Genomic DNA, 12,094 nt, shown 5'->3' with positions numbered 1-12,094 from the left:
CTTATTTGTTCTACTTTGGGCAAAGTCACTGCATCACTTCTGTGCCTCAGTTTCCTTATCTCTATCTAACATGAGGATTGCACCTACCTCACGTTGTTGTGGTGGTTTACACGTGTTAGAGTGAACTATCAATACTTCAACCTATGTCTGACATGTTATGTGCTGTAGAAATGTTTGTTACGACTGCCACTCCCACAGTTTTTATTGACAGAATAGGTACTGTTTGTGTTATTTCTTGATTTAAGGTAGGATCATATTTGGTGCAGGAAATGGCAAAGGCATTCCATAAAGCTAGTGCAAGTGCAAAAAGATATCAAAAGAAATGTGTTTGTGATGAGCAAGGAGTTTAGCATGTTTGGAGTCAGTAGTGCAGGGAGGGACGTGAGGCTGATGAGATACACGTAGTCTGTGAAAAGTCTTGTTTGTCAGACTGAGGAGTGCGAGAAGGCCTTAGAAGACTTCAGCAAGGGATTTACAGATCCCATTTGTGTTTTAGAAATATAATGCAGCAGGTAAACTAGTTAGGTAGGGATTTGGGCCTACCAGAGCAATTATGCAATTGTGTTTGCATTCTAGGTGAGAAGTGTTGGGGTCCTGAACAAGACAGAAATGGAGGGGCCTAGTTCAAAAGGAGTTTTTGAGATATTTAGAAGTTGGACTTGAAGGACTTGGTAATGAGTTGATTCTTTGGCTAGTCAGAGAATGAGAAGAGAGAGGGAGGATGAAAGAAGGAAGATGACTGTAGTTTCTCTGGTAACTATTGGATGGTGGTTATTGATGAAGAGATGGAACTGGGGTAGGCTAGGTTTGGGTGGCCATGGAGTATTCAGATGGTGTGGTCTAAGAGGCAGGTAGAAATGTTTCAGGAATTCGGGGCAAGAGGTCTTGGCTATGGGTATTGATTGGGAATCACAAGAGTTATGGTAAAGTGTACTGGGAATTTATCTCATTTAGAAAGACTGTAAAGCTTGATAGGTCTAACATCTGGGGCAATTAAGTGGTTCATCAAAAAGAGAAGTCCACAAACCATTCATAGCCCTCATGTAGAAATGAAGACATTAAATGTTAAAGCAGCTATTTACTTGGAGCATATTGTTCTCTTTGAAATAGGTAAAATCACTTTGCTGATATTGGATGAAGAAAATGATATTTTCTTGTTAATTTTTGATGCCATGCGCACATTTTCAGCCAATGACGAAGTCCAGAAACTTGGATGCAAAGCTTTACATGTGCTGTTTGAGAGAGGTATTTAAAATGTCAAATTCTTTATTTTGATATTTATATAAGAAGAAAGGGTTTATAGTGGGATAAGTAGGAAATAATTATGATAATAAGAAAATATCTGAAATTGTACTATTTATTAAAAGTTGGATTGTCAGTCAAAGATAAGTAATGGAGTTAATTCAGAAATATTGCTTGTTTTTGCAGAATGAATTTCATTCATGGATTATCAATTATGCAATTGTAGTAAACTTTCTTCCATTGCTTAACAAGGCATAGGTTCACTTTGCAAACTGTACGTGTAGGAGTTAAGGAAGAAAAAGTAATACTGTGAAGCCAAGCATAGGTTAAGTTTGGGTTTATGATGTTAAGTCATCACCAGAGTTTTAGAAATTGCTAAAGGCTCTGGATAAAGAACCAAGAGGTTTACAAAGTGTCCCTTAGGAAAAAGACTAATATGTATTTTATCACATGACACTGAGAATGATGACAGAGATAACCATGTAATTTTATAGTTGGTTGGAACCTTTAGTCCTTCCACTGGCTTGATGAGGAAATGGATCAGAGAAGTGAAATGAGCAACCTGCCGGAGAGTACACAGCTAGTTATCTCCATTACAGTTCAATTTACCACAGTTTTTGAGAGCACCTTTTGTGTCATTATGAGAGCCAAGAGTGCTAGGAGTTTAGGATAAGAATAACGTATGTGGGCCCTGTGTTCATATCAGTTTACCTACTCTAGTTTCTGGAAGCTCCAGGAATGGAAATTCTACTGTTTAATTCCCTGTCTTATTCCAGAAGGACTTCAAATAGCTTATAGGTATTTATAATACATTAGAGGAAAAGAAAAATGAATGAGGAAATGGGTGAAGGGAAAATGATATGAAGCTAGGTTAAATTTACTGCTTACTTCAGATCCTGTATCTTTGCGAAGGGATGGACCAGAAATTTGGTTCTTTGCTTCCTATCAGGCAAAGAGGTAAACATCATTGGTTACAAAGTTACTTGAGATAAAAGTAAACTCATTAATCACAAGAAGCAATCAGTCTCATGGGAGACTTGAGAAAATACTCCCTTGGGTTTCCCTGGATAAGTTGATAAAATACATACAGTTTGCAAGGAGCACAGTGTATTTCAGTGAAAGAGATTCTATCAAGAGTCAGAACAGCATGGGCATGGGGCTCAGCTCTCTGGTGGTGGAAGAGAGGAATGGAGGAACTGCATGTCTTTCAGGCTGTCTTCTCTAAATGTCATATCTTGAAACTAAGCTTTTGATAAGAATTGGGCAGAATAGAGTTTGAGGAATTACTGTCTTGAGGGCTTATAATCTTCTGTGCTGCAGTTTAAGGAGCACATTCTTATTCATGAAATAAGGGTTAGCATCACTCACCGGCATTGTGGGATCCATCTAGGACACATGAAGAAGCACCAGGGAATGTTAAAAAGATGATCTTATTTGATAGATCAGTGCTGACAGTATTGTGATTGTAAATGTAGAGTAGAAACATTTCTGAAGTTTTCAAGAATATGAAGTTCCCCAGGACTTAGTGGCATGTGTAAAGTTAATTCTCAAAATTTGAAACTATGCTCTGGAAGCTGTTTCATAAAATGAGAAGGTTTGGTGATACTTCTCATTTATTAGAAGAACCCAGTCAATTTCACATTATATCATATGGACTGTTGGTGTAAAGTTGAACAGCAAAAAGTAATGTTGATTATGAAGAGTGACACTAACATTTATGTCAGTGTCCTTCTCAGGCTAGATAAACCAGATTTTTATACATGTTTTTGAGGTTCCCACCCAATAAAATGACTCCAAATGAAACTCATTGGCTTGATCTCAAGACTTTAATTATGAAAATTAATGATGACAATTTTTGATCTCTGATGAAGTCAAGACCATTAAGATAAAGTATTTCGAAGTCTAATTACTTGTTATTTGCTAAAGTTCATTCCTCTTGAACTCATGCATTTAGCTGAACTGCCCTTCAACAATGTACCATTAATCACTCCTTTTTAAGTATTGTCATATGTTCACTTCAGTCGGCCATCTTTATTATTCATTGATTAGTTTTCTCTAGAATCTTTCAAGTGAAATTGTAAATAATTTTATTTTTCTGAGAACTGTTTGGTCACTACATTTCAAAACATGGAATAACTAATATGGGTCAAAACAATTATTTTAACCTCAATAGCTTTTTTCCCCATTATAAAATTCCTAGGAAGGGCTCTTTGCTAAACTATAATTTTTAATTTATGTTTGTTGTATCTACTGTCTTATCTAATCATCATGAATATTATATTTTTGAGTAATTAAAATTTTATATCATGTTTGAGCTCTTTCGGTATTTTGTCTTTCATTTTTTAGTTTCAGAGGAGCAACTGACTGAATTTGTTGAGAATAAAGATTATATGATATTGCTAAGTACATTAAAACATTTTAAAGATGAAGAGGAAATTGTGTTTCATGTACTGCACTGTTTATATTCCCTAGCAATTCCTTGTAAGTAGCCTGCATACATGGTTTCATTTTTGAATCTGAAAAATTACAATATATCTTCTTTCTGAGTGTGTTTCAAAAATATTTTTATTATTTAGAAACTTGTAGATGCTAAACTCATTCATTTATTCACTTAATAAATTTTTATTTATTGATGCTGTACTGCTACTGGCTCTGGGCTTGGTGCTGGAGAAACAGTAGCAGAAAATATAAACATGTTTCCTTTCTGACCCCATAGTACCCCACAAGATACAGATAAGCATGGAAGTGATTACGAAGTATTATAGGGCAAGTGTTGGCAGAAGTACCTAGGGTTTTGAGAACAAACAGGGAGTGAGGCAAGATCTCTCAGCAGAGTCTTGAATGATGAGGAGAGCTTTGTGTGCGGAGAGGTGTGAAGTGAAGTAGAAGTGCAGGCAGTATCCCAGGCAGTGGGCATCCTAAGCGTAAAGATCCTGGAGCAAAAGAGAGCATAGAGGAATCAAGAGGATAAAAGTAGCTCAGTAAACTGTATTTATAAGTGTGTGCACGCATGCGTGTGTGTAATACACATGGAGAGCCCTGAGCATCTGCTCCTGTGCCACTTCATGGAGGTAGGGGAAGGGCTTGATGAGAGTCAGTGGATGAGGCTGGAGACATAACCAGATCCTAGGGCCTGAAAAGCCACAGGAAGGAGTTGGAACTTTATTGTGATTCTTGTTTAGCATTTGGGTGATGATATGAAATCTAGCCACTTTTATAACAAAAAAAGTACAAATAAGAAGAAATTAATTTGCTGTGTATGCTACCAGTGAATACTAATGGACTAAAATAATACATCAGATTTCTATTACTTCTGTTTTGTAACTTCACATGAGCATTCTGTATTTCATGTATTACCTGTTTGGGCTTGTACAGGATTTACACATGCATTTATCTGGTAATAATTTCATCTTCACACATGTGAAGTTGTGAGGATTAAATCAGTTAAATAATGTGAAAAATGTAGACTAGCACCTGGTAATGTAATGTAGTAAGTGTGGTTAAAACACTGACAGTATTACTACATGCTTTATATTTCATACATATGTAGCTTATTATATATAATATGCATATATGGTTTCAGACATAGAAATCTCACAGATGTGAGACTAATCATCTTGTGAAAGAATGCCCTTTCTTAATAATGGTTATAAAATCCATCATTTTCTTATCCATGGAAAGTTAAACTCTTAGAAGTAGATGGGGCAGAACAATAATAGGAAATGGAGTTTAAACTTCTCTGAGTCATCTACTGCCAACAAACTGAATATATTCTTCATTTTACCTTTCCTTGGCTATACATTTATTTATTTATTTTGTGCTGGTTGTTTTGAAATTCATTCTTTTCCACCCACATCACCATAACTCCAGCGTAAATGTGCTGATTCATAAAGAAAAGGTCAAAGAAAGCAGCAACTAAAATTTTTAAAAAAGCAAGTGTTTTAAACTTTACCTTGGATCTAGAGCAAGTTGTATCTTTGATTCTGAATAAAAGGAGGTAATTGCATTGAGGCCATTTCCTTTCCTTCTTTTTCCATATTTAGTGTTTTTTAAATACAACTTAGACATTAAAAATGTAGGTTTTGGAAAGCAGTTGGTTAGTTTGATTGTGCCAAAAAAGAAAGAAAAATGTTTTGCAAACACCTTTTTTCTGTCTGTTTTAAGAATAGTCAACATTTCATTCAGACATATAAATTAGTTTTCTCCACATAGGTTCACATACTCTACTGATTAATTGCCTTTCCCAGTGGATTCTTTCCTTCCTTTGTGGTTCACCTATGTTTATCCCTTAGTTATACATTTTAATATTATGTCTCTCCTCTCCCCTTCATCCATTCTTTTCCCCGTCTATCTCAGAGCCTTCAGGAAGCTCGGTTTTGCTGCCTTTTACACTGGCTGCTCTTCTGCTGCCCTTCTGGAATGGACAGGAAATAGATGATAGCTGATTCTACCTCTTCTATTATGTGATATAATCTTGATTTTCTTTCTGTTGGTTTGAGGAAAAGGAGCAATTAAAATCCGTTATCCAATGGAATAGTGCCTCATTCGGAAACAGGCCCCAAATCCATTTATTTGAAAACTTACAGCCAAAACTTTACATATTTTGACTGATATAAAAAGCACTCTCAGTTTTCCCTTTATTTTCTTTAAGTTTTTAAGCCAAAAATACCGGAATAAAGCAACTTTCCCTTAATGCTAGAAGTGAGTCCTAAATCGTATTATATTAACATCGAACAACAGTAGCTATTTATAGCTATTTGACAGAACATGATATTTAAATTTGGAAATGTAGCCATTATACTGCCATATATTTAAAATCTCTGTAAGGTGTCTTTGTATGCATATTTCAAAAGGGAAATTATTACCTTATTGAAAATTACGATTTCTTTAAATTTAGGCAGTAATGTTGAAGTCCTCATGAGTGGCAACGTCAGGTGTTATAATATCGTGGTAGAAGCCATGATAGCATTCCCTGTCAGTGAAAAAATTCAAGAAGTGAGTTGCTGCTTGCTCCATAGGCTTACATTAGGTAAGTTATAATTCTTGGTTAATATTTCACAGTCTATATGATGTAAGTATACATAGCATACATATGTTTATGTTTATGGATAAGTAACATATTGACAGACACTGGATGGAAATATTGTAAATTAGCAAACTGTTCTGCCATTCTTAGGTGGAATTTTAATAGGAGTGGCAAAAATAAAAGTGTGCAATATGAGAAGTCTTATCACTGTTATGCTATATTTAAAGTATTATTATGTAAATAGTTGATACATACAAAAGAATAAGCATAACATATAGAAAATGTGAAGCACAGTGCAAAAGAACTCCTCACCCAACTTAAGTATTAGTACATTACCAGTGCTGGTAAAGCTACTCTGGGCTCTGCCCTTCTTCCACTTTCTCTACAGAGGTTAACACTCTCCAGAGTTTTGTGTTAATAAACCTTTTGCTTTCTAAATTAAATTTTACTACATTCATTTATCTCTGTAAACAAAATTGTTAACGTTTGCTTGTTTTTGCTTGATAAAAATGGCATCATGCTGAATGTTGTCTTCTGCAAGTTTTTAAAAGCTATTTTGTTTATAGACTCATGAATATTTTTGCATATAGTTGTATGTAGTATTCTATGATGTGAGTATACCACAATTTATTTATACATTTTCCTATCCACGGACATTGGTTTATGTCTTGTTTTATGCTATTACCATCTGTCTTGCTATGAAAATGTAAAGGAAGGTGAATATCTTTTTAAATATTTCTTTGCTATTGGTGCTTCTTCTTTTTGTGGAGTACCTGATTTGCCCTTTTCTGTTTTCCATGGTATAGTCTGTCTTCTTAAAAATTGATTCTTAGTTCTGGCTAATAATGTTTTGGTGGTCAGTTATATGTATCGAAAATATTTTGTCTTGATTGGTGAGCTGTCTTTTTATCTTCTTTATGTGGCTTTTGTGGTATAGTTTAATTTCATGATTAGTTGCTTTGTGATTTACCCTTTTTAATGTATTTTAAGAAATCCTTCCTTTGCCTAAGATAATAAATGTATTCCACATTTTATCCAAAATCTTTCTAATTTAAACATTAAAGTGTTAAAATCTGTTTGAAATTATTTTATACATAGGAATTCAATTACCCCCCCATTTATAATATGGAGAGCACAATTTATTATATGGCTCATCCATTTCCCAGTAGTATCATATATTGAATATATGTATATAATATGTATGTATTATTTATAGGTTTATAATATGTAATATATGTATATTTCTGTTTTTGCTGTTCTGTTGTGTTTGTTTGTTGATTTGATTTGCCTGGCTCCATATCAAACGTTAAATTATTATAGCTCTGTAAGTCCTGATATCTCAAAAGCTAATAGGTAAAGTCATTATATATTCTTCTTCTTTGGTTACAGCTTGGCTTTTTTCATGGGCCTTTACAATGCCATATACATTTTAGAATTAACTTGTCCAGTTCCTTGGAAAACTCTATTTGGATTTTGATTAAAATCATACAGAATATATGGATCAATTTAAGAACTGACAACTTTACATTATAATTTTTTCCATACAAGTCTTGCACATCTTATTAGTTATTTCTAGGTACCCTATTTTTGTTATTATAAACGGTGTCTTTTTTAAAATTGTATTTTTGAACTGTGTATGTGTAAAGAAATGCAAATGATTTTTTGCATATTAATCTTATCTAAACTCTTATTAATTGTAAAAATTTATTTATAAATGATCTTAGGTTTTCTATGTAGCAGTTATTTAATTTGATTTCCTTGTCTTCTTGCATGGCCCACAATTACTAGTATGGTGTTGAATAGAAGCCGTGATAGTAGGCATCCTTGTCTTTTTCTTGATTTTAAAGGGAATGCTTTATATTCTCCCATCCAGAATAATGCTTATTATATGGGCTTTTGTTGTTGTTATTGTTGTTGTTAATCTTGTTTGTTTTGTGACAAGTAGCTTTTATCAAGTTAAGAAGTTTCCTTCTGTTTCTTGTTTGCTTTTATTTTAATATGTGGGCTTTTTAAAAAGAATTATGAATATTGAATTTTATCAAATATTTAAAAAAACTTTAAGATCATTTGTTTTCCTCTTATCTTGATAATATGGAGAATTAGAATTGCATGTACAGGTTTTCTAATAGTAAGCCACTTTGTACTCCTGTGATAAATTCAAGTTGGTCATTTTATTAGAGTTTTTATATATTTATAAAAAAATCTAAAATATAAAAAATATAAAAAATTTATATATTTATTTTCAGATCTGCCAGGTAACTTTTGACTGACTCTTATTCACTCTTCCCTTCCCCTTTCTCTTTTCTTTTATTCTAATTTTATTTCTTTAATCATTAATACATAGCTATCTTGTGTTCTGTACCTGATAATTCCAATATATGAAGTTCTTGAGAGTTTAAACCTACTGCTCCTGCGTTGACTGCCTGTCTGTCATGGAGTCTTGTTTTCCTGTATGTTTGTGAGTTTTTCTTTGATTGAGTTTAATCTCTGAGAATCCTGAGGACCTAAACATCTCATCCAGAGATGTTTGCCAGGAGCTAGGGCACAGGACTGACCTGGGACCACTTTAGAATATTTTTAAGATTCAAACTTGAAGTGGGAGACTCTGATTGAGCTACCCTCCTGTGGAGAGAGTACAAGGCTAGTCTGATCAAGGCTAGTTGATCACAGTGACTCATACTTTCCCACATGGCGACTCTGGCTTGACCATTTGCTTTCAGCTCAGAGTTCTTGTTTCGGCTCCTTGTTGAGCCTTCCCCAACTCCCTCAATACACACCTTGGAGATTTCCTTGATGTTTTTGTGAGGAGAGCAACGCATTAAAAAGTAAATGGTTGGTGAATAGTAAGGTAGGATCCCTAACTGTTGGAAATTGGTTCCAACAACCTTTTCTAAAAAGGATCACCAGAAATGTTTTGTGCAAAATCAGGATTATTATAATAGACATTTGACTTTTCATCACTATAACTTTGGGAAAAAACATCACCATTCATTTGAAAAAACTCATTTTTATGTTTTTATAGTAGAAACTTATATTTTCACTTACAGAAATATGGCTATATCCCCTGTATTCAGAATTTGTATAATTCTGCAATTGATTTTAACCTTAGGAATATTCCTAGGTAGTTTCAGTTAAAATGGAATTTTTATAAATTGAATTCTAATTTGCATGCACAACTTCAGTTCGTTTCTTTCCTTGATAAGCATTTATTGAATGCTTATCATATGACCAAAACTGTAGAGATATGAAAATAATGTCTTATTGGCACATTTCTTTCATATTTTCTAAAGTAGTTTCATATACAATATATAATTTTTTGATCCTTGAAACAATCCTGGGAGATGTGATATTTTTATTATCTCTGTATTTACAGATGAGGACCTATTTTAGCAAGTCTGTGTGTCTTATCCAAGATCATGTAGTCAGTAAGTGGTAACATCAGGCTAAGAATCCAGATTTCTGCATTCATAAGCAAAACAAAGCATTTCTTCTAAAATGCTGTAGCCATTTACTAGTTTATTTCTTTTATCAGGTGAGAATTTAACTCATATTTTCATGAAGAAGCACACAGTTGTACAAGCTAGCTGATATCTGGTAAAGTTTTAAAGTAATTCAAAAGTTGATTTCTTAAATCTAGCTAATAGAGTAGCACATTAATATAGAATTCTCTAGTTCATGTTCTACAATTCACCACTCAAGTTAAAACTTGCATGACATACTAAGAATGTGAGTTTACCTTAATCCCTTAAATGAGCCAGATGAATAAGTGGTTTTATTGTCATGATGAGGAAATGGTACTTGATTTTCAAATAGGTCTACAATAGCACATTAAGGGTGGTTGACATTATACTGTTGAAATTAAATAAACCATATAAACTATTATATCATTTATAAGTTTTATATTGTTCTGTGACATTTTTTGAAAGTAAAAAGTCATCAAGTTGATCTTTTTTTTTTGGCCGCACCTCAAGGCTTGTGGGATCTTAGTTCCCTGACCAGGGATTAAACCCAGGCCCTTGGCAGTGACAGTGCAGAGTCTTAACCACTGGACCACCAGCGAATTTCCTCAAATTGATCTTTAGTTAAAGGTGCTTTCTTAGTGACTAGAGAATTTATTGTCCCTGTTATTGTTTCAAAGAAGCTGAATAAAACTTTTCACTTCTTCCTCATAATTAAAATAAAAACCCAAAGTCAGTAAATAAATACTAAGCATTTTGTCAAATTATGAAATTCAGTTATGGGGTTAATGCATTTAAAGGCCTTATATAATTTACTATATATTTTCACATAAACTAAATATAAATGAAAATAAGGTAAGGCCAGTCTCACTGATGTTTGCTCAGAGTCATACAGTTTTCAGTGGTAGAGCAGCTGTTGGCAGTGGCATGGGAATAATACTAGGGAAAAGGAGGTGAGACAGCCCAAGTTTAGATAAGCTGGTAAAAGTGGAAAAGAACCTGTTTCGAAATGACCCTCCAAGATGAGAGACCACTAAGGGCTGGGGAGTATGTCAGCTTAATGGGTGAATGTGGAAGAAGCATGAACATAAAAAGATGTTGATAAAGAGGAGCTACCCCTAGTTAATCTGCCTTTTGATTTTGAAGCTTTGGTTAATATTTAGTATGGGCTTTCGGCTTTTCATGGTATAGAATCTTTTCCAATTCTGGCTGTGTGTCTCAGGGATCATCTAATTACACATATAGCTAACTAGGAGTTTCATTCTTACTCCTAGAAGGAAACTTGGTGACTGTTAATGAGTTACAGATAAGCTAAGTGGAAGGAGGCACATATTTTTGGACTGTCATTTACAAGTTTTTTCCTAATAAGGATTTAGATTTCTATATGATTATGAGAAGAATGAGTATAAAAATGTAAGGGATGTCTTCCTGGGTCGGGTTAGAGGTAGTAAAATATTCTCATATTTTTCTTCTAAGATTATCATAGACAAGAGCAGATAATGATAAGTGTGCCAATGGGTTTTCTGAGCGCTATTCTTTAAGTGAAAGAAGGCTGTTTCAGCAAAAGCATTTAATGACAAGGAAGGTTTTTTCCCCCATCTTTTAGAAGGCAGGAAAATTAAGCTGTTTTGTACACTCAATATTGTAGTGTCATGAATAACAGATACCTCATTGTTTTAATATGATGATGACATGAGAGGGAGTCAATGAACACAAGTTAATATAACTCAAACATTTAATTTTTTTTTTTTGGCCCAGTCAGTTCCGTTGTCTAAGCAAGATAATTGAATGAGTGCATAAAATAAATTTTCAATACTTTATGCAATCCTCTTAAGCTATTTTAATTAAAGTAAATATATGTTTTAATGTCATTAAGAATAGTCATCACTACTCAAATTTGTTGATTTAAATACTGTTATGTGATTAAAGGTAATTTAAGTTCCATGGATGAGACTTCCACTAATATCTCACTTAACTTTTAGGTAATTTTTTTAATATCCTGGTATTAAATGAGGTGCATGAGTTTGTGGTGAAAGCTGTGCAGCAGTATTCAGAGAATGCAGCATTACAGATCGCAGCACTCAGCTGTTTAGCTCTCCTCAGTAAGTAACTTAACTAACAAGGAAATTCTTACAGGTGCATTTGATCTTGAATATTAACATTATAACAAGATAACATTATAACAAGAAAGTCATATGTGGAGAAGGAACCCTTAAATGCCTTTTCTGTCTTAATGTAACTCATTTTCCAATAGACGATACTTTCAAGGGAACTAACAGTTGTGGTAAGTACATCCTTCCCAGTTCAGTTATCAGTAAATACATCCTTGATTTAGCTTTATTATTAGCAGTTAACTTCCTTAATTAAT

The 12,094-nt window shown here is 33.8% G+C and overlaps 1 protein-coding gene across 7 annotated transcripts in view; it reads left to right on the top strand.

Annotated features, from left to right (window-relative positions):
- Positions 1-12,094, top strand: part of LRRK2 (leucine rich repeat kinase 2) — a 142,494-nt gene that overhangs the window by 9,935 nt on the left and 120,465 nt on the right. For all 7 annotated transcript variants that reach the window (XM_081249269.1, XM_081249267.1, XM_081249265.1 and 4 more), the window contains exons 5-8: positions 1,111-1,245; positions 3,589-3,723; positions 6,140-6,271; positions 11,709-11,828. In XM_081249269.1, the coding sequence (XP_081105395.1) occupies positions 1,111-1,245; positions 3,589-3,723; positions 6,140-6,271; positions 11,709-11,828 (522 nt within the window). The remainder of the gene's footprint in view (positions 1-1,110; positions 1,246-3,588; positions 3,724-6,139; positions 6,272-11,708; positions 11,829-12,094) is intronic.

This window comes from Mesoplodon bidens, assembly GCF_964165515.1.
Source record: "Mesoplodon bidens genome assembly, chromosome: 11".
In the NCBI taxonomy this organism is placed as follows: Eukaryota; Metazoa; Chordata; class Mammalia; order Artiodactyla; family Ziphiidae; genus Mesoplodon; species Mesoplodon bidens.
The sequence above is the reverse complement of the archived record's forward strand: the minus strand, read 5'-3'. Positions and strand labels throughout refer to the sequence as shown.